Genomic DNA, 25,203 nt, shown 5'->3' with positions numbered 1-25,203 from the left:
AGGCCTCCATTCCAAGGAACCTGGGAGATAATACACTCCCCAACCCTGTGACAGCAGACAGGGAGTGAAGGAGCCAACAGTAGATCCAAACATGTACGAGAGAGTCATGTGTCAGGTCAAGGTGGAGGCAGGACACATAAACTGCACCTGAACAGTCCAGGTCTAAAATGCACATGCAAATGAGACGAATTCCTTGAAAAGAAGGAAGGAGCTGGGAGAAGGGCATCTCTGAAAGCCAAGAAGCAGCCCGAGTCTTAAGATACACAAACAGATGGGCTGGAGAGATGGCTCAGCGGTGAAGAGCACTGACTGCTCTTCCAGAGGTCCTGAGTTCAATTCCCAGCAACCACATGGTGGCTCACAACCATCTGTAATGAGATCTGATGCCCTCTTCTGGTGTGTCTGAAGACAGTGACAGTATACTTATATAATAAATAAATAAATCTTAAAAAAAAATGCAAACAGAGTCCAGAAGGACCAGAGGAATAAACACCTAGCCACCTCACAGAATGAAGCAGCCCTGGGAGTAAAGAGCACTGCCTGGAAAGCTGGGTTAATCCAGCCACAGCTCCTGGTGACATCACTGGTACCTGTGTGGCTGGGGCAGGCGTTGGCTGCAGAGCCTTTGGAGGCTCAGAGAGCTGCAAGTTGTCCATCTGCTTCTATGCTGAGAACCTGGACCCGAGGTGTTAGAGCTAAAGGCCCAACTTGGGGCCTTGGAGGCACCATCATCCTGGATCCAGAGGAGTGCTCTGAGCTGCTCCAGTCTCCTCTGGGCCTCCAGTAGCCGCCGCTTCTTAATAGTTCTCTCCAGCTGGAACAACACCTTTTTCTGCCTGAAGTTCCACACTGTAGCCCGAGAAGTATGTCTCCGCAAGCACTGGGGCTGCACCACCCTCTTCTGGCTTTGGACCAGTGGGGATGGTGGAGTCTGAGGAACTGTTGGAAGCCAAGCATCAGGTGCCACAAAGGCCTCAAGCTCTTTCTCTTCTCCACAGTCGTCTTCTTGCTGTGTCTCTTGTAAGCTGGCTAGCCAGGTCTCTTCTCTGAGTAGCCACTGCTGGTCTGGGAACCAAAAACACCAGGTCAGCGCTTCCTACCTATGGCTGTCTGGACTCAGACATCTCCAGCCATGGCTAGAGCTGTAAGGAGTAAAGAGGACTGGAGAGAGCGGTGTGGCAAGGGAGAACTACAGGGCCTCCTTACTGAAGGGGAAGGAAAGGAAGATGTGTAGGCCTCAGTGGAACAGTGGACATGTGGGGCAGGTGGAAATGCACAGACAAGTGTGCCACTGGAGGGAGTCAGCAGAAGGTGCACCATTCTGAGGGGCCATGGAGAAGTCCACCTGCTTAGTTCCAGCCCCCTTGTGTGAGCTTCTGGTCTCTAAAAGAAGGAAGAGAATGCCCAAGACAAGAGATTCCGTCATATCACAAAGAACACAAAGGTCAGAATGCAGAAGAGTAGTGGCATGAAACCAGAAAAGGCAGACGAGGCAGACCCCGTAGATGAGGGCACCTACTGTCTTTTATCTGCCGGCCGATACGTGTCTGGTCCAGTTCTAGCTCCTTCTGGACTCTACTCTGTCCGTCTTTGGCTTGCTGCTTCAGAGCCTCCGCACGGCACTGCTGTTGCTCGGTCTGAGCTCTGTAGGGTATCTTGCCATTTCTCGATGGCTGCTGGTCCTTGTCACTCTGCTCTTCCAGCACTCTCCTGTGACAAAAAGCTCAGGATCACCCACACCAACCAAACTCAGGACAAATGGGTGGGAGACTTATATCCCTCTGAATTCAAAGAGGTAGAAGGGGCTTCAGACATCTGGCAGCTTGGAGCAAATAGGTGTGTTGTCATATGCCGCTCGTGACGTCATAGTACAGGAGCAGAAAATAGACATTAGACTACCATATTCTTAGAATTGTGGGTTTAGCAGAAACCTAAATTATTTTGTTTTTGAGACAGGGTTTCTCTATATAGCCCTGGCTATCTAGAAACTATGTAGACCAGGCTGGCCTTGAACTCACAGAGTTCCGCCAGTCTCTGTCTTCCTAGTGCTGAGATTAAAGGCATGTGACACCATACCTGGCTCATAAGGAAATCATAAGAGTAAAACAAGTATTTTATTAAAAGTACAAAAAGCTGTGTGTGGTGTCACATGCCTTAAGCCCTAATACTCTGGAGGTAGAGGCAGGAGGACTATGAGTTTGAGGCCAGTTTTCGTGTCTTAAAAATAAAAAGCAAAATAAAAGATAAAAAATAATGCTCTAGCTAAATCAAGCATCTTTGTCCAGACTTGGGATGGCTCAGTGGATAAAGCATTTGCCACATGAATGTGAGGGCAAAGGTTTATATCCCCAGAATACACATAAAAGCCAAGCAAGCATGGTAGCTACTCGTAATCCCAGCCCTTGAACAGCAGGGGCAAGCTGGCTAGTCTATAATTGACAAGGTCTGGAGTCAGTGAGAAACCCTGCCTTAATAATGTGGAGATACTGATATCAACTGTAGACACACACACACAGTCTCTCTCTCTCTCTCTCTCTCTCTCTCTCTCTCTCTCATATGCACATGCACACACATACACACCAAATCGTGTAAACATGCAAGTATACGCATACAGAGGAGCTACTCCTTTAAAAATGAAAGAATTAAAAAGGTTTCTACTAAATTTCTCCCAAGAAATACAAAATAAACTTCAGAAATACTGCAAAACAAATTCAGGAAAACTTTTAACATAAAACATTTTGTATACACATTTTCACATGTTGTGCTTGTGTTACTACTTTAAAGCTGGGCCACAGTAATGGCTGAATTATAAACATAAACCCATCAGTGCAGCCTAAAGAAGCCCGGCTGAAAACCCACAGAACCCCAGATCCAGGAGGCAGACGGGATCCATACACTCTGAATCCCCGGGTGTCGCCCCAGCTCTCACATTCACATCTCGAATCTTCTTAGGAGAGCTCTTACAGCTTCTGGGAAAGTCCTTATGTCACAGCTGTTTAGGGATGGGACTGTGAAGGGGACTGTCCAGGATGCCAAGGTGTATTTACCCAAGCTGCCTTTCAGCCTCAGCCAGGACACCTCTGCTAAGCAGTTTTCAAATTCCAGGTGAGAAAGAAAATGGCTATGCTGCATGTCTGGATGGAGCACCAAAACCAAGTTCTCATTACAGAGCAGCCAAGGGACCTGTAAGTAAAGATGGCTACTTTTCATCTTAGCTAACTCCAGCATCCCCTACATACTGCCTGGTCACCAACTCCTTGTCAGGACTCTGCTATCCTCTCCACTCCTCTCTGGCAGCTGTCCTGCTACCTTGGGACCTCACAGTCTGCAGTAGAATTCAGTGGCGGCTACTACCACCGCAGCATCACTGAGAGCCTCTTCTGGGTCCTAAACATTTAAACATAAGCCCCTCCCCACCAACTCCAAACAAGGAAGGCAAAGAACACAGTCAACAGACTCTCAGGACAAAATTTCTTCCTAGTCCAGATCACTACTACAAGAAAAAAAAATGGCTTAGAAAAAGCTCTGGCCCTCTCAAAATGTTCCTCCAGAGATAAATGAAGGAGAGCAGCCTAGGATGAGGGCAGCCCTGAAGCCGAGCCCAGGTTAAGAGCAGGAGAGACTGCCCACAAATCCAGACTGGACCATGTAGTTTCTTCTCTTTGTTCTACTCCCTGGCCCCTTTGCCCAGTCATTTGCTTGAGGGCCACATCACCTGACCAAGGGCTGGCACCAGATGATGGCACTAGATGCTGGCTACAGTAGCTGGATAGGTACAGCCCAGCCTATGGGCCCCTCAAGCTTGTGGTGAATGGTGGGGGCAGTCCATGAGAGAGGCCTTGACTCTGAAGCCCTTCACAGTCAGATAAATAAAAGAGCACATTCTTAGTGTTGATGAAAGGCCAGAGTCCCGAAGATATTTAAAAGGTAGGATGAGCCTACAGAGCTCTCTGGGGAGGAGGATTAGACAAGAGGACGAGAAAGGAAAGCAGTTTCCCTAGGCAGCTCATCCCTACAGCCATCGGGCCGAGGGCATGAGGGCATTATGCCCGTTCAGCTCCACTGGTCCTCACGGGATCCCTGGGAAGGGAAGCATTCTTACTTTAGAGGTGAGGAAACAGGCTCAAAGACTAAGTGAGCTGAGATCACATGGCTTTTATGTGGTAGGGCCAAATGTGAATGTTTACCCAACTCCAGTGCACCTTTATATATCCATAGCTCTTCAAATTTCAGTGTAATGTTCCCTGTAACCTGCACTCTGAGAAAAAACAGATCTTCAATTTGTCCTCCCAGGGAAACCTTACCCAAAACAAAGCTCCTTTCATGGCTTCCCTACAGAACCAGGGGTTCTTTCTGAGAAAACAACTTCAGCCTCAGTCCCAAATTCTTTTTGGCCTTGATCCTCTCCACCTGGGTCAGCTTGTCTAGCCCCTAAGACCTTGACCCTAAGACCACCCATCTCTAAACCTCTGACGCTCTGCTGCTCACTCAGCTTCTCCATCAACATCGTCTCCTCCCATCAGTGTTAGACTATCTTAGTCTGCCAAATACTCCAGGCCAAAAGAAAGAGAGCCAGATCCCTCCAAAAGGGCCAAGGGTCACAAGAACCTGTGTGAATCCTGTGCTGGAAGTGCTTGATATTCTTACTAGTGATCTCACTGGTACTGAGTCCCCATGACTTTCCTACAGTTAGACCTGACCTACAGGTCAGTCTGGCTAAAGGAACAAAGGAGCTTGGGGATGGGGGTGGGGCTAACCCACCAGGTATCCAAGCAAGGGAAGGATTCTGTATAGACAATAATGAAGTAGAAAACCAGCTGTTGCATATAAATTAGCTCAAGACTTGAAAGTTTATCACAAAGCAAGAGAAGCAGGAGGGAGGGCAGACTCTCAGCATGTTCTCTCATTGTTCCCATAGGTCCAGATCCCTCACGTGCATAGCTCTACATCATTGGTTGAGAGAATAAAAGAGACACATTTTAAAGATCCAAAGGAAGCCATATATTCTGGAGGCTAACCAATATACATACTATGAGCTCACACACAGGTGCACCGAGACTTAAAGAACTGTGAGGAAGTAAAGGTTTAGAAGCAGTACCAAAGATGTCTGCTAACACTTCCCAGATGAATCTTGTTGGCAGGGGAGATGCGTGTCTTTCGGTGAGAAGAGATACCAAGCAGGGCACAAATGAGGGCTGTGGCTACGGCCCTGTCAGCTACAAACTCAGCAGCCAGCTCCGCATTTTCAGATTATTCATAGTTTTTCATTGCTATAGCAAGCACCTGAGAGAAACGACTTGAGAAAAGGATTCATCTTAGTCTACCAGTTCAGAAGTCCCAGTCTACGGGAGATGACCCTGCAGCTTGGGCATGAGCAAGGTTAGGGGCACATGAGGTGGCACCAAGTGGCTCACCTCATGGTATCAGGAAGTGGAAAGGGGGGCAGAGGGAGGTGGAATAAGATGCACCCTCAAGAACTCGCTTTCAGTGAGCTGCTTCTTTGGACTCTATCATACCTCCCAAAGTGTCTAACACCTCATAGGCTATGCCACAAGGCGGAGATTGGTCTCCAATGCCTGAACCTGTGGAGAACATTTTATTTTCAACACTTGCTCAAGTCAATCTGGAACAAATTTGTTCGAAGTCAATCTGGAACAAATTTGTTCGGACCTTCGTTGCTCCACAACACTCTCCCAGTGTCTGTTCTGTTCCGGACTAAGAAACAGACTCCATTGCAGCAGGCAGCAGATTCTCACCTCTCCTTCCTGAGCACAGAACAGAGACCCAGTCCTGAGGCACTGGAATCTCCATCCAAGTCCAGCCATTCCAAAGAGCCACTGCTGCCAAGAGCCTCTCCAACCTGTGACACGGAAGAGAGCAGTGGGCCCAACAGGGTAGTGCAGAAGCCTCCCCAACAGCCACCCGGAAATCACAGCCATGCCTACCTTGAGCCTTTGGTGCCGCAGCAAAGCAGCCTCGGCTGGGTGGTTAAACCGGAACTTCTGCGCTTTCCCCAGTGTTATGACAGCTCCTGTGACAAACCAGAATTCAGTCCGTAATCATGCCCTGATATAAACTGTGACACTGTGAGATAAATTCGTGCCTGCGACAAGCTAAGTTGATATCTATTAATTATACATCTCACACTTATAATCAAATAAACGGCAGGACAAATTCTAGGTAGTGTAGTCAGAGAAATTTCATGAAGAGGCAGGCTCCGAGTTCAGCTAATTTAAATAGATTAGTACTAGAGGCACACTGACACAAAGTCTTTATAGCAAACTACCAGGAACTGCAAAAGGACAGGCTTCTTTCAGTCCTACCCTATGCTCCCACTATCACAGATGAAGAAACTGAGGTCCAGATAAAAAGGCACAAATCTCCATGAGTCATCTCTACTCCTGGGTCCTAGAATGAGGAGGATCGTGTTAGAAAATCTTCATGTCTCTAGGTAAAGAGGCTGAGTAACACACGAGTGACTCTTGTTTCACGCTGAAACTATTAGATTGAAGCTGTCCATCACTCGTCCACATACACCCTGGGAGCAGACAGCCTTACCTTGTGTCAGACGGCAGGAAGCAGTGACCTCACGACCATTGACTGTACAGCGAGCCCCTTGGATAGGCTGGAGAATGACCACCCCACACGAGCTAGTGATCGTGCAGTGGTCTCTCTCAATCCACTGGCCCTGAAGGACTAAAGAGGCGGAGGTTGGAAATCACTCAGGAAAATGCCTCTTCCAGTTTTTACAAGTTCCAACCCAACACCTAGAACATTTCCCAGCTCAGCAAAAAAGGAACTCCCGCCACCTGAAACCACCAAGAGCTCAAAGTCTCCCCCATATAAGCCTCCTCCTTCCAAGTTCCAACTCAAAAGCTAGCGGCAGAGAGAAAAGCAGACGCATAACCCTTCCGAGACTCCTTTCCACTTCAGATCATCAGCTTCCTTTAGTAAACCTTTCAGGCACAAATAGCTGCTGTGTATCAGCTGCAAATGTGTGATCACCTACCTATATCCTGCTCCTGGTCTGAGTCAATCCTTCCTATTTTTGTTGTCCCCTCCTATGGGGAGGAAGGAAAGAAGCCATTTTAATAAGAATAGAGAGAGACATGGCCCTGCCCTCCAAGCATAGTCCACATCTGTATGTAATATGCCTTTCCACGCCCAACTCAGCATTCTCAGAACCATTTGCCAACCTCACTGGGCTGTTCTGACCTTCCATCCGCTCGCTCTGCAGTCCAGGGGACACTGGCAGTAATACGCAGCACTGCCTATTTGCAGAGCCCAACAAGTGCTGATAGACTCCTTTCTGCCCTGTGGCCTGAGGTCAGGGGATAGCTAGAGCTGCTGGTTAGAAGTTCTTCAGTAAACGGAACGGGGCACACATGTACCACATACACTTCAATCTCAAAGCAACTGAGGTTAGCGTGGGCCATGTTTGATTCAGGAGACTCAGACTTTTTGTAAAGGTTTATGGATTGTTACCTTCTTGCTCCACAGAGGAAGCATAACAGATGCCAAATTCTATGAAGGGTTAGCACAAACAGGGGAAGGTGTCTCTAGAAGCGAGAGGAACTGGAAGAGAGTAGAAGAGAGCACAGCAACTGGTGTTAACACAGGCAAAGCACTGAATTAGTACAACACTAGGCTTTGGGCCCCTGGTTAGGACAAACCCACTGCAGACCACACAGCTATTAGAAGGTAACAAAGATGGTAACAAAGTAACATGGTAACAAAGATGCTAACTTGAGGGTGCATCATTGTTTCTTAACCATTTGCTATGTCCCAAGTATTATGCTGGACGTTTTGTAGACATCATCTAACTTCTTTTTGTTTGTTTGCTTTTTGAGCCAGAAACCCACTTTGTAGCCTGGTTTGGCCTTGAACTCTCAGCTTCTTGCGTCAGTGCTGGGATCACTGGAATTTATAACTATGCTTGGCTTTGTTTAATCCATTAACCTCAAATGTTGGTGTTACTGTATCCTTCTTATAGGCCAGAAATCTGAAGCTCATAGAGAACAAATTGCCTAAAAAACCCATTTGCTGCTCTTTCCGCCATCTTGGCGCCTGTGGAACAGGACTTCTAAAGATCGCAAGTATGTCCGGAAGGTTGAGGTGCAGGGCCACTGTTGCTGGATACAAGTGAGGTCTCCGGAACCAAAGAGAGCACACGGCTCTTCTTAAAATTGAAGGCGTTTATGCCCGAGATGAAACAGAGTTCTACTTAGGCAAGAGATGTGCTTATGTGTACAAAGCAAAACACAACACAGTGACTCCTGGAGGCAAACCAAACAAAACCAGAGTGATCTGGGGAGAAGTAACTTGGGCCCATGGAAACAGTGGTATGGGTTTGTGCCAAATTCCGAAGCAACCTTCCTGCAAAGGCCATTGGACACAAAATCCGTGTGATGCTGTACCCATCCTGGATTTAAACTAATGGAGAGTAAATAAATAAAAGTAGATTTGTGCTCTTAAAAAAAAAAAAAAAAAACCCATTTGCTAAGTAGAAAAGCTGAGGCCTCAATTCAAGTCTCTGAATCCTCCACTGTACTTTTTCAGCCGTACCCCAACACCTCTTCAATGAGACTAAAATCCTCACCAGGCCACACACTATTAGCAGAGAGAACAGGGAGACCTTGTAGCTTGACCAAGACAGCGTATGAGAAGAATTCTGGAAGCAATGATGTTTTAACTTTGCCCTGTGCCCCTCTACCTCTCCTTCCGCCATACAAGTCAATGGTTGCCAACTTTTGTCAACACTGCCAAGGGAGACACGTGATGGCTGATCTTGGTTGTCAACTTGACTACATCTAGAATAGACCAAAAAACCCCAGCAGCTGGGTACAGGGTTTTAGGATCCAGTCAAGAAGGGCTTTTTTTTTTTTTTTTTTTTACTTTTCCCATTCGAGGTGAAAGAACCCATTCTGTGGTGGTTTGATTCAGAATGGTCTCTATAGGCTCATGTTAGAATGCTGGGTTAGGGAAGAATTAGGAAGTATGTCACTAGGTTTTAGGGTTTCAAAAGTCCACACTGGGCCCAGTCTTGCTCTCTCTTAGCCTGCAACTTCTAGATCAGATGTGAGCTCTTAGTTATTGCCCCAACGACATGCCTGCCTGACTGCTGTCCTGCTCCCTGCCTTGATAGGCTTGGAGTAACCCTCTGAGACTATAAGGAAGATCTCAACTAAATGCTTTCTTTTTGTGAGTTGCCTTGCTCCTGGTCTCTCTTCAGGGGTAGTGTGGAGGGGAGGCATCTGTTTTGATTTGCAGGCTCAATGAAGGTGTGAGAAGAAAACTTTCTAGACTCTTGAATTTGCCCATGTTTGAGCAGCCTGGATTGTAGTTTAGAAGCTCTGACAGTTACCTCCTTCTTCTTAAGCAATCTGGCCTCAGACTTTCCCACATCACCTTCCTGAGCAGCAGGGACTGAAGGGTGCACAGGGCACCCTTCTCGGCTTATACCGATTGTGTTTTTGAGGTTAGGATTTTGCTCTCTGTAACTGTGCTTCAGAATACAGAAAAGCAATAGAAAAGGTGTCACTCTTACCTTAATGTGAAATTAAGGCACAGAAATAATGAGTCAGTTACAGGAAAGCATCAGGAGCTGAAAACCAATAATCATGCTGATTCCCAGCTTCCTCCAGCCATTTACACAAAACTCAAACAAATCCCACTCTGCGGCTGGATCAGATCCCCGAGGTAGCTCTGAGGCCTTGGTCTGGATCCCTAAGAATACGGCTGTGAGCTCCTTTCCTTCCTTCACTTCTGAGGCCAGGGGCTGGGGAGAGAGGAGGTGAGCGGCCTCCTCACCTTGAGGTGATAAAGCACGACACCTGTGCTGAGCACATCATCCTCCAGAGCCATCAGGTGTGGCAGGCTGGAGTCGATGACCACCCTGGCCCTCTTCCTGTTGATGTCCACGCCATAATGCTCCATGAGTGCCTGCCGGTCACTCCACTTCTCAGTCCAGTGGTGAGTCAGCGCGTCTATCTGCAGAGGTACAAGAGATGACAGACTCCCTGTGTGGGGAAGACTGAAGTCTACTCTCACCTGCTGCCTCCATGTTTCACTTCCTCATGAACCCTGATCCCTGCTGTCACTATTTGGAATGTCACAGAGGTCCTTGGACCTTTTCATCTGTGAGTGTTTCGTGTGTTTTAAGTGCTTTTTAATAAGGAAGTGTTATTTTTCATAAACGGCAGCACCTTTAATAAATGCTTAGAGCATACATTGTTCTTTTAACTGGAAAAAAAATGTGTCATGGTTTGAATATGAAATGCCCCAGAGGCTCCAGTGTCAAAGACTTGATGCGCAGCTGGTGGCATTGTTTTGGAAGGTGATGGAAACTTTAGAAGGTAGGGCCTAATCAGAGGAAGTGTGCTTTAGAAAGAAGTACCATGTCCCCGGTTCCTTCCTGCCTCCCTTGCCATGCCCCTGATGTGGTGAAATGACTATCTTTGTTCCATTATGTTCCCTGCACCAGGTAATCTGCACATGCTTCTACACTGTTGCTGTCTCAGGTCGCTCTGTGGCTTGGCTTATGTCATCTCTCCCTCATACAAAGTGCCCTTCTCCCTCTCTAATGACTGCCAATTCCTCAAGGTCTGGTTCCAAACCAGTTCTCTGCCTTCCAGCATATGACAGTTGTTCCAAAAATTATAGGGCATGATGATTTCTTCCTCATCAGACATGTCATGGAACGCCAGCCTCTGTGTATCCAAGTGGTCTGCGCCACCTGAGGCAGGGGCTCCTCTATCCCTTGAAGCTCCAATCTGAGTGCTCAGTCGGTGACTACATGCTGATTACCTAATTTACTGACTAGAAAATCACTTTTCTAGGCTACTCAAACTATCCCCAAACAAACACCTTCTCTACTCAAGGCTCAATGGAAATGAAAGTGGTTTCTGAACTAGACAGCTGGCCTCTGCCCCACTGAGGGAGCAGGAATGACAGATGAGATCAAACTTATTTGCAGGTTACTGGAAAACTCTACTAGGTCCACTCCACACTCACCTTCAAATCACTCTGGACTAGCTCCTGCAGGCTCTCATCCAGATCGTCATTTACTGAGCTGAAGTTCCTCTGCAGAGAGAGAGAGAGAGAGAGAGAGAGAGAGAGAGAGATGTTTTCTGGGTATGACCTACATGTAGGTCCCATCATCACGCCTAAGAAGGATAAAGTATGGACAAGGCAAAGACTTTACCACCAAAGTTAAGACATAAGTCAGAGGCATTTGGTATTTGACTCCTCACAAAGGAAGAGAAATGAAATGTTTCTCTAGCACCCAATTCCACAGAGAGCAAGGGCCAGTAAGGCAAATGTCCTTTAGATAAAAGGACACAAGGAAAGGCCATCCAGTTCATCTGAAGCCATGGAGAAATCAGGGGGATCCTTCTGCCTTTGCTCCATCACTGTCGACTGAAAAGATAGAGTTCAGGGCCAGCCAGCCAGCCAGACTAGGCAGGCAGAAGCTCCATCTGTGCATGCCTGACAACCTGAGTTCTATCCCCAGAGCCCAGGGTGGAAGGAGAGAACCACTCCCAAAAAGCTGTCTTCTAGCTTCTACATGCACGTATACACCCATGTTCACACAGACACACAATAAAAATATAAAACTTGAAAACACAGAGTATGGCAGGCTCCAAGTGTCCGAGATACAAGACCATCACTGGAGTACGAAAAAGTACTGACTGCCGTCATACCAGTTCAAAGTTCAGCAGCATGGCTTTCAGCCTCTCAATCTCTTCCCTGAGTTCTCGGATGAGCTTCACATTCGCATCCTGAAACACAGAGAACTCAATCACCATTGGCTCATAGCAGGTCCAAACTGCTATGAAGTGCTCCTTTGGAGAAGGGTGTTATTCTTTGGGAGTGACTTCTCAAAGTATAATCCCAGGACCTACAGTATCAGCATCATCCAAAAGCTTGTGACAAATGCAAATTCCAGCTCCATCCCAGAAAACAGTTCTTGGGAGTTGGGGCTCAATTATGTTTAACAAATTCTTCAGGTGATTCTTTTGCATATGAACTTTCAAAGATCAACAAAATCATCTTAGAGCAGGTCAGGGAAGTTAACAAATGCTAATCCTTCTATATGATGACTAAATCTGATACATGCCTAATCACACAGCCTTTGAAAACAGCCCCTAGGTATGTCTGTCCAGCAGCTGTGACCCCAGCTCTTAAACTTCACTGAATCTCCAAGAGATAAGGAACATTTACAATGTTCTCACATCATTACTTACCTTTCAAAACCACAAGTTCCTTATACTGCCATTTTAATCCAAAAGGGAAGTCAACTGCAAATTATATAATAAAACCCAGACACAATAAGTATCAATTAAAAATAAAAGCATCAGGGGCTGGAGAGATGGCTCAGCAGTTAAAAGCACTGACTGCTCTTCCAGAAGTTCTGAGTTCAATTCCCAGCAACCTCATGGTGGCTCACAACCGTCTGGGATCCGATGTCCTCTTCTGGTGTGTCTGACAACTACAGTGTACTCATATAAATAAAAGAAATAAATTTTAAAAAGCATCAAACAAGTTCTAAATAACCTTTCTTAGAATGTCAATCACGCACTAGAGATCTTAAGAGGAATGGCTTTAAAGGAACAAATGCTTAAAGAAAACTGTTCATAAAATTATTTGCTGAGAGGTCAGAGAAAGACAGGGCACTACATTGGGAGAAAATGTACGTCATTTGCAGAAGCCAAGTTGGGATGAAAATTGTGCTTGTTAGATTTTTGTCAACTTGACAGAAGCTAATGTCATTTGAAAAACTGAAACCTCAACCGAGAAGGTGTCTCTCAGACTGAACTGTAGGCAAGCCTATGGGGCATTTTCTTGGTTAATGGTTGACAGGGATGGTGCCACTTCTGGGTTAGGTGGTCTAGACTGTATAAAAATCAAGCTGAGTGAGCCATGGAGGGCAATCCAGCAAACAGAGTTACTTCAGGTTCCTGCCTCAGCTTCCCTCAGTGGTGGACTGTAATCTGTATAAGTGAGAACCCCTTTGTGGTGTTTTAAATGAGACCCCCCCCCCATAAATCTTAGACATCTGAATACTTGGTCCCAGCTGGTGGCTGTTTGGGGGAGGATTAGGAGGTATAGCCTTGCTAGAGGAAACATGTCACTGTGGGAGGGTTTTGAAGTTTCAAAGCCATTTCTAGCTAGTTCTCTAGGCCTCCTCCTTGCAACTGAGTTGTAAGCTCTCAGTTGCTGCTCTGGACACCTTCCTTCCACCTGCTCCCATTACTCCACCATCATGGACTCTAACCCTCTAGGACCATAAGCCCCAAATAAACTCTTTCTCCTATAAGTTGCCTTGGTTATGGTATTTATCACAGCAACAGACAAGTGACAGCTTTTCTTCCCAAGTTGCTCCTCATCAATGTTTTATCACTGCAACAGAGACGCTATGACAGAAATGAGAGAGAAACAGAGAAAACAAGGAGAATTTCAAACACTGTCAGACCAGGTCTTCCAGTGAAGGTCATACCTCGTTCACCCGTGGCTTGTTGATGATGTTTTTGGCATTGGATGCGTATCTCATTGTACTCACGGTCTCACTGTAGCTGGTGTGTGCAGGGGACACAGCTGAGGTAGAAGGATAAAGATGAGAAATACTGTGGCCCCTCCCTCTTACTCCTAGTCTTACTGCAAATGCACGCTTGAGGGACTGAGGAGTGTTAGTGGCCAGTGCATTTTCTAGACACAGTACCAGCTCCAAAGAGCAGATCCAACATCCCACTTACTGGCAACCATGATGGTTTTGGAGTTGCCTCCGAGGCTTTCCTTCAGCAGCCAGGTCAGCACAGAGTCCCGGTATGGGATGTAAGACTGCCTCCTTGCAGATCCCCCTCCGCTGCTGGTCCCCGACAGGGTGCTAGGAATCCCACTGTCACCCCCACTGCTGGCTGCACTACTGAGGCTCTGGCAGCTGCTGAACACTTGCGAGTTCTGGGCTTAATAGATAAAAAACAAAAGTAGAATACTGAAGGTGTTCTGAAGCAAATGCACAAAAAACAATGATTACAGAACACAGAGTGAGTATCATACTCCTTTCCCTCGTGTGATACATCAGAGGCTTTAAGTTTGAGTTCAGTTTGAACTACGATGAGGAATATTTTAACATAATTCTAGAATGACAGTCACTCACGTGCTAAAAACAACAGGTTTCATGCTCTAACCAAAATGTAACCTTATCAAAAAATAATTTTGTAAGCATCTACCACATTTTGACAAAATGAAAAGAGTATGAGTTATTTTCCAAAGTGTCCCCTCCCAACGCCATTCACCCCGAGTCCAGTACCAAAATACCTAAAGTGGAGATTACAATTCCCAGAGTCACGAGGGACTTGTTGATATTGGCGCCTTCGGTAATCCGGTCCTTACAGTAACTGGGATCAGCTCTCTCACTAAAACAGACCAAGAAAAGTAAAAATAAAGCAAAGACGACTCTACAGTGCTGCTGGACCGTCATTATAACACAGCCATAGGATCAGTTTCTCGTGCTTCACTCTCTCCTGTGTCATCCTCAACACTTTTCTTCTTTCTGGATACAAACAGAAGCGGATCCAGCATCCCACTTACTGACAACCATGATGGTTTGCCTTCGAGGTCCTTCAACAGCCAGGTCTGCACCTGTCCCAGCCAGTGTGGGATGTAAGACTGTACAATGGCCTCCACACAGCTCCCCGTGTAAATCCTGCTAGTGTTTATTTTTTTGGTGGTGGGGGGAGCTGCCAGAGCATTTTAGGCCAAACAATGCTTATCTACTGTATTGATGGTAGCAGTCACTCACAGGGAAGACTTGCTTTAAATTCATATTTTGATTGTATCTGTGTCGTTAACGCTCACATGTCTCAAAAGTCTACCGTCCTTTTGTGTTTTTTAAGACAGGGTCTCATTTTGTAACCCAAACTGGCCTGGAACTAACAGAGATCATCAGCCTGTCTCCTGGGTGCTGGGATTAAAGGCAGGTAACTGTTATGCCCACCTCAAAAGCCCTTTTCAGAGTAATGGCAAGTAGTTAAAATTCACGACTTTGGTTACCTGAAATGCTTTCAGACAGACTTAGCTTCGCCCACCCTCACCCCATTGCTGTCTGGGACTAAACCCAGAGCTTAGTGCATAACTGGTAAGCACTCTATCACTGAAAGTCACCAGCTCCTCACTAGACTGGAATTTTGAAATTTCAAATTCCCTTATGTTATCATATACCTTCTTATAAGATCCCCAAATTTTTCTTTTCTGGATACATGTTTGGCTACAATATGAATACAGTATGAATACATCTAATAACTCAAAACCTGGTACCTTTAAAAATGTTTAAAGTGGGTATAACAGCTACATAAAACTGATATTCACTTTTCCCTCTTCCACGTAATCACCTCATTATTTGATCTGAGGTATAGGCTTTAGGTGATTTTGGTTTTTGTTTTGGGGGTTTTGAGTTTCTCTGTGCAGTACTGGCTGTTCTGGAACTCACTCTGTAGACCAGGCTGGCCTCAAACTCAGAGATCCCCGGCCTCTAAGGTGTGCTCTGGGAGTTTTAAAGGTTCAGACAGGCAGTTTAGACTGAGAACCCAGGATCTGGAAGCGTTTCCCAGCTCCTGACTCCCTGTAACCTTCAAGCTGGCATTCAAGAATTCCTTCTTTTGCAATCTCAGGATGATTAAAACATTCAACCGAAGAACACGGCGCCATGCCTAGCCCGTGGGAAGTGGAAAGCTGCAGGTCACTGACAAGAGAGCAATAATTCTTAGCTTTGAAATCCCAGTTACCTGCCTGCTAGGTCCACAAGATTGATCTTGCTGGCAGTCTCTGAGGGGAGGTTGTTCTGTAGGATTGCCTAAGGACAAAGAACATTTAAAGCTATCATTTAGAATGATTTGCATTCCCCCATAGATACTGTTCTAACCAAGGTGACATGTTCTGAATTATATGAACACTATCTGATCAGCAGGACTTTTAATATCACCAGCACAACTTACAGTGAGTAGGGCAAATCTCCTGAGAAGCCACTGGACAGTTTTTTGGGGGACACTTATCAAGCAAGCCAATTGGGGGGGGTTCTTACTATCACCAGCAAAGAACCACAGAAGATGTGATAACCCTTGACCAGTTCTGTTAGTCTGTCAGTCACAGCATGTTAAATTCTTTCTGTGGCAAGAATTTAACATGTTCCATTGGGAACAGTTATCCGCCTCTAACAAAACTGGTTCTGTTTCCCTCATCCCCTAACTCAATGTGGGTTTGTATTATGTTGTTGTTGTTGTTGTTTCCAGACAGGGTTTCTCTGTGCGGCCCTGGCTGGCCTGGAAGTCACTCTGTACATCAGTCTGGTCTTGAACTCAAGAGACCTGCCCCCTGAATGCTGGGATTAAAGGTGTTTACCATTATGCCTGGCTTGTTTTATAATCTTTTGAAAGACTTATTTTAGTTTTGAATTGGATGTTTGTGTATTTGTGTCTCTATATGGATGCGTGCATGTGAGTCTAGGTATCAAAGGGGTCTGGACAATGTCAGATTCCCCTGCACCTTGAGACCCAGGAAATTCTGAGCTTGGTGCTGTGATCAGAATTCAGATCCTTTGCAAGAGACATGCACACTCTTCACTGCTGAGCCATCCTTCCAGCCCCTTTTACAAAACTTCAGCGCTGTGCCTTCATCATCAAGATTAACTTTTAGAACATTTCCAATGATCCCCAATTTCTTCCGACTGTATTTGCAATTAATCTCTGCTCCCATCTCCAGCTCAAGTTATCACTAGTCAGTGCTTTACACTAATCTGCCTTTTGTGATATTTCATAAAACTAGAATCATACAACATCTGGGCTTCTTTTGGCTGGGCATAATTTTGAGATTCAAATATGCTGAAGCACTGTCTTAGGGTTTTATCGCTGTGAAGTGACACCATGACCAAGGACAACATTTAATTGGGGGTAGATTCAGAGGTTCAGTCTATTATCATCATGGCAGGGGCAGAGTCCAGGCAGACATGGCACTGGAGGAGCTGAGAGTTCTACATCTTCATCCACAGACAGCAGAAGGGGACTGTGTGCAACACTGGGCTCAGCTTGAGCACGGGAGATCTCAAAGCACGCCCCTACAATGACACACTTCTTCCAATAAGGCCGCATCTTCTAATAGTGCAGCTCCCTATATAGGGCCAACTGTTCAAACACATGAGATTATGTGGGCCATACCTATTCAAACTATAAGATGTGTTGTCAGTTTGTGTTTACTCAGTATTCTATTGTATAGACATATCATATATGTCATGGTTATCTATTTACTTCTCAAAAGACATTGGGAATTTGCAGTTTTGAACAATTACAAATAAAGCTGCTATAAATATTTGTAGATAGATCTTTTATGGATATGATTTCTGGTCTGTTGGTTAGATACTGTAATGGCTATTCCTGGTTGTCAACTTGGCTATAGCTGGAATGAACTACAATCCAGAATTGCAGGGTTTACCATATCTTGAGGCAGAAGACACAAGTTTCTGACCTGGATCTTGGCATGGAGATCTTTAGGCACAGTGGCCATAAAAAGCTTAGGCCCAAGCAAGGTAGTACTGACCTTTAATCCCAGGAGACTAATGTAAGAAGATCTCTGAATTCAAGGTCAATCTATAGGGCAAATTCCAGGAACCTAGGATGAGGGTTTTAAGGCCCACACCCACAGTGACACACCTACTCCAACAAGGCCACACCTACTCTAACAGGGTCACACCCTCTAATAGTGTCACTCCCTGACTGACCATATACAAACCATAACAGATACCTAGGAGGAAATGTTGCCTAGGTCATATGATTAGATATTATCTAACTTTTTAAGAAACTACTGGTCTTTTCTAAAGTTGTGCCATTTTATACATGCAGTACACAATTAGAGAACTTGTCAATATGTAGGGTAAAAAACACTTTAAACTCTTATCCATGCTCATGTAGTTGTGGCACATGCCTTTGATCCCAGCATTCAATAGACAAAAGCGGAGGCAGGCAGATCTCTAAATTCAAGGCCAGTCTGGTCTACAGAGTGAGTTCCAGGACAGCCAAGGCTACACAGAGAAACTGTCTCAAAAAACCCAAACAAAAAACAATGAAAAAGTATTCATGATCAAAGGTAGTATTTTATTAGGTTTTCTTTTGTATTTCTTTAATTACTAGTGATATTGAACATTTTCTCAAGTACTTAATTGCTCGCTCTCTCTACCCTGGAATAGCATCAAATTTGCAATTCTCCTGCCTCAGCTTCCCAAGTGCTAGGATCAAAGTCAAGCACCACAATGTGATCTGTTTTCTTGAAACAGGATTTCTTGTAGCCCAGGCTGGCCTTGAATTTCTGAACTTCTTCCCTGTGCCTCCCAAATTCTAAGATTACAAACAGAGACTACATATCTCATTGTTTTGTTTTTCTGTTTCAATTGTTTAGATACAGAGCCTTATGTAGCCCCGTTTGGTCATGAACCTGGTTTTTGTTGCTGTTTGTTTGTTTTGGGGAATAGGGCTTCTGTGTAACCCTGGCTATCCCTGGACTTGCTTTGTAAACCAGGCTGGCCTCAAATTTACAGAGATCTGCCTGCCTCTTCCTCCCAAGTGCTGGATTAAATAAAGGTGTATGCCAACATGGGCAGTGGCCTTGAACTTGTTATAGCCCAGACTGATTTTGAATTCCTGGTCCTCCTGATGCACCTCCCAAGTACTTCCATGTTTTGATTCAGTACGATTTCTAGTTTCGGTTGAGGGACCTTCAGGTCAGCGGGGAAATGCATTTGAAGTTCAGGATATCTCAGTACTCCCTATCCACAGAGCCCACGTGTGCTTCTTTATACATATGTGCAGGTTCAGTCAAGTCAGGACTGTGTGGGTGGCTTTTATCTAATTAGTCTTTTTTTTAAAGATTTATTTCATTTTAAATTTGTGTGGAGGGGGTATGTTCACATGAGTGCTAGTGCCCAAGGAGGAAGCTGGGTCCCCTCAAGTTACATGTGGTTATGAGCTGCCTGACAGGATTGATGTGGGCTGCCCTCTGCTCTCTGTGACAGCAGTACACACTTTTAACCACTAAGCCATCTCCCCAGCTCCACAGGTCCAATGAGCTTCTGCTGTATATGTCCATGGTTTCTAATACCCACGATATCCAAAGATATTACTAAACCTACTCAGCTGGAGATGACAGTGGGCATGGGAGAAGCCAAGTCAAGAATGCCACATATCTGCTGTTTTTCCTTGCGATCCTGTACATACTGGGGTACACACTTTGCAATATGCCTTTAGCCTCTCAGAACTCAGAAATAGTTTTCTCCTGCTTTACATTCGCCTTTGAAAACTGCACCTGCCAGTCTTCTCAGTCCATCGTATGGAAGTGAACTTTATGCTTTCATTTCATTTTAGATGGGCACAGACTGATCTAATAAGGGTGGAAGTATTCTGAACTGTTCTGAGCAAAAGATAAGAAGATACCAGAGAAGCTAGTTGTATTAGAGAATGTACAAGTATAAAGGTAGGAGGAAAAGGAAGAGAAAGGAATACAAGAAGGTAAACACAAGACACAATAAGAGAAAGAAGTCCTCCAGGGAGGAGGACCAGCCAACCTGCGTGCAATGGATAGTGAAGATGGCGTGGGATCTGCTGCTGGCCTCGTGAACATGGGTGGCTGCTGTGACCCTGTAAACATAAAGCAAGACAGTTACTGCAAGGACCATGTAAGTATGGGGGACCTGAGGGACCCACAAAACAAACAACATTAGAACTGTGGTCAGTGAGATGGTTTAGTGAGTAAAGGCCCCTTCTGCCAGGCCCAAACTGAGTTCAGTCCTTAGCACCCGCATGGTATCTCACAACCATCTACAACTCCAGCTCCAGGGATCTGACGTCTGCTTCTGTGGGCATAGCACACATGTGGTACAGATACATCCAGGCAAGACAACCATACATATAAAAATAATTAATTAAAAAAGAATTAGTCCAAAGATGACAGAAGCAGCCCTCTGGGAGCTGTTACCCAACAATAACAGAGAGAGTGGGTCCACACTAGCTAACACTAAAACAAATTTGAAATTATAAAAGAAAAATCAGGAGTAAAATGAGAATACTTGGGTGTTATCAACCTGGAACAATATCCCAAAGATAGGCCTATTTAGATAAAGACAGTTACTTGTTTTGGTGGCGGTTACTCACAGCACCTGAAAGAGGAAAGCAGCAGGACTATGAGTCTGAGGCCAGCCAGGACAGACCCTGTATCACTCAGAAACAAGGCTCAGTGGGTAAAGTGAGCTTGGATCCTAAACGTCGTTGTAAAAACCCAGGCATGGTGATACATGTCTGTAACCCTAATGTCGAGAGGTAGAGGCAGGAAGATCTCAGAGGGCTTGCTAAGCAGCTGGTCTAGCCAATCAATGAGCTCCAAATACAGTAAGAGACCTTACCTCAAAAGTAAGGTGGAAGGCAATAGAAAGACACTTGACATTGAGTCTGCATATATACATACACAAATAAGTAATTAAGTGTGAGTAGTAAGTACACTGGAGAAACCTCACAGAGAGCTAAGCAGAGAATTCCTCTAACAGTCTCAGAAAGCCCTTTGAGCTCAGATCTTAAATTACATTGAAGCGATGTTTACATGTGGATCTTAGAACTCCATCCCAGTGTTAATCCATAAAGCCACTGAGTCTCTTCTTCATCTAAATCTAGGTCAAGGATTCTTCTGGTTAAAACTATCTCAGACCATTTCACTGACTTCTCTAAGGAACTACAGGACAGAAAAGGCTAAAAATCTGAGTGTTCTCATAACTCAAGGATACAGAGGGTTAGATCAATCTAACTCATATTTAGTTAGTTAGTTTGATTGTTTGTTTGTTGGTCATCTCTCCAACCCTCACAATTTTTAATAATTCAAAAGCTCAGCTTATCCTAAAGACCAGGCAAAAGTTCTTCTGAGAAAGTCCCATGAAATTCTGGGATGAAAATGTTAAGTTTAAGTTTTTTCCTTCATTTTTCAGTTAAAAGGCCTAGTATTAACAGGATAAATATAAGACTATAAACATTTACAGGGCTGGAGAGATGGCTCAGCAGTTAACAGCACTGACTGCTCTACCTAAGGTCCTGAGTTCAATTCCCAACAACCACATGGTGGCTCACAACCATCTGTAATGAGATCTGATGTCCTCTTCTGGTGTGTCTGAAGACAGCTACAGTGTACTTACATACAATAAATAAATAAATCTTAAAAAAAAAAAATCCTTCCATGGAAAACAGCTTCCCCTAGGCATTTATTAGTAATATTTTAAATCCTCACAGTAATTGAAAACATGAAATGTTAACACACTGCACAGTACCTTTAATGGCACGTAAATTATTCTCTTAGTTTCATTTGCCTATAACCTCACAAGAATGGAAAACTACAAGAAAAAAATGGTTTTATCCTATATTCATCTTTGCCAGTCTGAGAAGACAGTACTACCCAGAATTATTATGTCCACAACAAATTCTATTTCCTTTGTAGTGCAAAGGGCAGTTATGTTCTTAGTCGAGTTCCTGTTCTGAGGAGACCTGGCTGTACACTGCAGAGGCATGCAGAGGGATCACTGCAAAGGCGGGGCCCAAACTCTCCCAAGGACAGGGGAGCACAGGATGCAAAGCAGGCTGTGGAAACACTCCCACCCAGCAAAGGTCTTACCTGTTGGCGATCCCCTCCTCCAGGAGCTGGATAACTTGTTGGTAACTGGTGACAGCATGCTGAGACAGGCCTTGTGAAGGGAGGAAAGAAGTCACATGCGATTTCTGGAAAACTAACTTTTCCTGCAGGCTTCTGCCATTCTTTCTACTACTTTATTTATGTATTCTTATCTGAGTTGAAAAACAGGCCCACCATACTGCACGAAAGCAGCCAGAGGACAATTTACCGGAGTCGCTTCTCTCCCTCCACCAGGTAGGATCCAGGAATTGAACTCAGGTCACCAGGTTTGATGGCAAAAGCCTCTAGACCTAAAGAGCCATCTTGATGGCTCTAATTATTTTTTTTCAGTTTTTTTCATTGCTTATCATTGCTATATTACTTGATAAGCCAGAATAAGGAAACCTGACTTATAAGACCACTCAGATAAAAAAACTAATTAAATATGTATTGAAATCTCTCATCAGGTGGCCAGTGTGTTGCCACAAAGATTATGGTTTTGAATTCATGTAGTGAGCAAGCTTAGAACAAAAAACAAATCCCTTACAGCTTTACTACAGAAATTATAAGAAAAGTCCTCCTCCTCATATATTATTGCTGGGCCTCATAAAATTCCTGATAGGAAGGTGATATCTTTCCCACAAGGTGGCAGACTCAGTTTAGCACACACAGTAAATATGTTTCTCTTCTTTCACCATTTACAACATAAAATTGCGCTATACGATACATTATAGACAAATGCTACAGAAACAGGAGACAAACAAACATGCCGAGCAAATCAGAGCAGTGGTCAGGGTGGGCTCTGTGGGCAGTGCACGGCTAGGAGAGGCCATTACAGAATTCCAGGGCTTCACACAGGTGGAAGTGAGCCTAAGGACAGAAAAAAGCTTTATGGCTGATGTGGCAAAGCCACCTATAGCATTTACCGGTGCTAGAGAACCTCTGCTGAGTATCAGACATGCGGAGACAAGACAGTACCATAGGGTCTACTGCTAAATAAATGTATAGCAAAAACTGACAATGTAATTTAAATAGTGTCTAGACTGTTGAGTGGCTGCAGTCTATTTTCTGAGCAATTTTCCAGGAATCAATGGACAAGGGTTACAGTCCACAGCATACCCAAATTGTCCACCCCCTCAATTTTTGTTTGTTTTATTTTTTGAAACAGGGTCTCAACTCTAGTCCAGGATGCCCTTGGACTCAAGAAAATCTTCTTGCCCGGGGCCTCCTGAGTACAGAGATCATAGATACAAGGCCTGCTTGGACATTCAGTTCTTACAGAAAGAAACCCAAGGGACTACAGGACAAGAAAGTTGGAATAAGCCTTTCCTAAGTCTGCAGCTAAGCTTCTCACACCTCTACTGGATCCTAACTTACTTTTTCATCCCTAGTGCTCAAAGGAACTTAGAACAAGACCAATTCCTTTTTTAAAAAAAGATTTATTTATTTATTATGTATAAGTACACTGTAGCTGTCTTCAGACATACCAGAAGAGGGCATCAGATCCCATTACAGATAGTTGTGAGCCACCATGTGGTTGCTGGGAATTGAACTCATGATCTCTGGAAGAACAGTCAATGCTCCTAACCGCTGAGCCATCTCTCCAGCCCAAGAGACAAATTCCTAAGAACAGAACAGCTTTACAATACTGTCTGCCACAGAACTTACTAGCAAACCAAACATACATGTAAACCTGGGAATATAAATAAAAGAAACCCAAGAAAGATGAAGAAACTAAAATTACCAGGCAGATTTTAAAGCAACTCTGGCTGGTATTTCCAAGGACCTAACAGACAAGACAGCAAAATGCCAGTGGAAGTTGGAGAGTCAAGTGGAGGTGTGCTGAGGTCTCCTGGCTGTGTGTGAAGAGGAGGGAGGGCAGAGAAAAACAGGAACAAGAGAGAGCAGCAGGGAACAGTTTAAAATGTAGAGTATGAGCACTGGTGTATCTGCCTGACTATTGTTTCACATGAAAAGGGAAATTAAAGGGGGCATTTTTATTACAGTTTCCGTTGCCAGGGGAAGAAATGCTTAGTAGCAGAATCCATAAATGGCACTGACCATCTATTGGCCGTGCCTGTCCAGAAGAGTATCACGTGTCTCTCCTCATCAGGATTTACGTTAGTATACAGCTATGAGTTACAGGCCCCCAGACCTTCGCATAACTGACACCATGTTAGAGGCACAGAGGCACTGGTCTGACCCAAGAGCCTAGCATGTAGACCTTAACACCTGCCAAAATGAGAACAAAGGCCAAATCCATCCAGGAGCAGAGTTCCAAGAAAGTCAATAAACGTACTACCCTCCTGATTTGGCTTCTGTAGTTCCTCTTTTTGCTGAGGTGTACTTAACCAAGATGTGGGTTGGTTTTTTGTTTTTGTTTTGGTGTGTGTGTGTGTGTGTGTGTGTGTGTGCTAAAAAGCCCACCCTGATAGCTGGAGAGATGGTTCAGAGATTAAGAGCAGGCCCTGAGTTCAATTCCCAGCAACAACATGGCAGCTCACATATATGTTGACAGAGCACCGCATACATAAATAAGAATTAGATCTTTTATTGAGAAAGGTTCAGGACTGTATTTGGGTCCTGAACACCTAGTGCAGTTGCCTGCTGGTTAATAAACCTGTGCCCAAGTGGGTTTTTTCTGGTGGCTACATCCCACACAAAAGGATACAACATTACTCCTCAAAAGAGCACAGTTGTCCCTCCTAAACTGCTGAACCCAGGCTGATAAAATGAGAGAGAGATGGTGCCCGGCCCCAAGGTCAGTGCTTGACTCGACTCATCTTCCAGGGACCGATCCTATGAGCCTTTCAGGCTTAGCACCAATTGTTTTCTGTCAGATCTGTCGGAAAAGCTTCTCTTGATCACACAGAGGTTCAGTTGCCTACATCTTCCAGGAGGTTTTTTTTTTTTTTTTTTTTTTTTTTTTAAGTTTATTCTTTTTGGTTTTTCAACACACAATTTCTCTGTGTAACGCTGGTTGTCCTGGAAGTTGCTCTGTGGACTGGCTGACCTCTAACTCACAGAAATCCACCTGCTAAAATTATAGGTGGATTTTTCTTCCCCTTCCCCTCCTCCTCTTCCTTCTCCTCTTCTTCTTCTTCTTGCTCTTCCTTCTCCTCCTTCTTCTTTTGGTGATTTGGGACAGGGTTTCTCTGTGAAACTCTTGGCTGTCTCAGCCATCCTGGAACTTGTTCTGCAGAGCAGACTGGCTTCAAACTCAGAGATGCACCACCTGCCTCTGCCTCCCAAGTGCTGGGACTAAAGGTGTGCACCACCACCCAGCTTCAGTGGTCTTTTCAACCGCTGTATCTAGCTACTTTATAGACTTTTATCACAATGTGTCATTGCTTGCCTTGTGACACTTTCACCAGAATTGAAGCTTGTCTGTGAAGGCAGAACCTGTCACAGCAGCACATCAGCAGACATCTTTGCCAGCACACAGAACACCATCATTACGCGTGCTGAGAAAGCTATCAAACATTAGGAAAACATCCCAATTCCCAAGATCACAGA

At 44.8% G+C, this 25,203-nt stretch overlaps 1 protein-coding gene and 1 pseudogene across 2 annotated transcripts in view; one reads left to right on the top strand and one right to left on the bottom strand.

The window, feature by feature from the left end:
• Window positions 1-25,203, bottom strand: part of STARD9 (StAR related lipid transfer domain containing 9) — a 79,426-nt gene that overhangs the window by 21,977 nt on the left and 32,246 nt on the right. Inside the window, exons 8-22 of the mRNA XM_080931434.1 lie at window positions 21,691-21,760; window positions 19,607-19,679; window positions 15,786-15,853; window positions 14,320-14,417; window positions 13,755-13,964; window positions 13,499-13,596; window positions 11,703-11,780; window positions 11,014-11,082; window positions 9,811-9,990; window positions 7,010-7,061; window positions 6,559-6,696; window positions 5,946-6,031; window positions 5,757-5,860; window positions 1,520-1,710; window positions 591-1,065 (exon numbers count right to left, since the gene is read on the bottom strand). Coding sequence (XP_080787560.1) covers window positions 591-1,065; window positions 1,520-1,710; window positions 5,757-5,860; window positions 5,946-6,031; window positions 6,559-6,696; window positions 7,010-7,061; window positions 9,811-9,990; window positions 11,014-11,082; window positions 11,703-11,780; window positions 13,499-13,596; window positions 13,755-13,964; window positions 14,320-14,417; window positions 15,786-15,853; window positions 19,607-19,679; window positions 21,691-21,760 — 1,990 coding nt within the window. The remainder of the gene's footprint in view (window positions 1-590; window positions 1,066-1,519; window positions 1,711-5,756; window positions 5,861-5,945; window positions 6,032-6,558; window positions 6,697-7,009; window positions 7,062-9,810; window positions 9,991-11,013; window positions 11,083-11,702; window positions 11,781-13,498; window positions 13,597-13,754; window positions 13,965-14,319; window positions 14,418-15,785; window positions 15,854-19,606; window positions 19,680-21,690; window positions 21,761-25,203) is intronic.
• Window positions 8,099-8,432, top strand: LOC308431380 (large ribosomal subunit protein eL33-like; annotated as a pseudogene). Its single transcript has one exon. The product of its transcript is annotated as a large ribosomal subunit protein eL33-like (transcript).

The sequence above is a fragment of the Micromys minutus genome (genome assembly GCF_963924665.1).
Source record: "Micromys minutus genome assembly, chromosome: 17".
NCBI lineage: Eukaryota > Metazoa > Chordata > Mammalia > Rodentia > Muridae > Micromys > Micromys minutus.
This window is presented reverse-complemented; position numbering and strand designations above follow the sequence as displayed.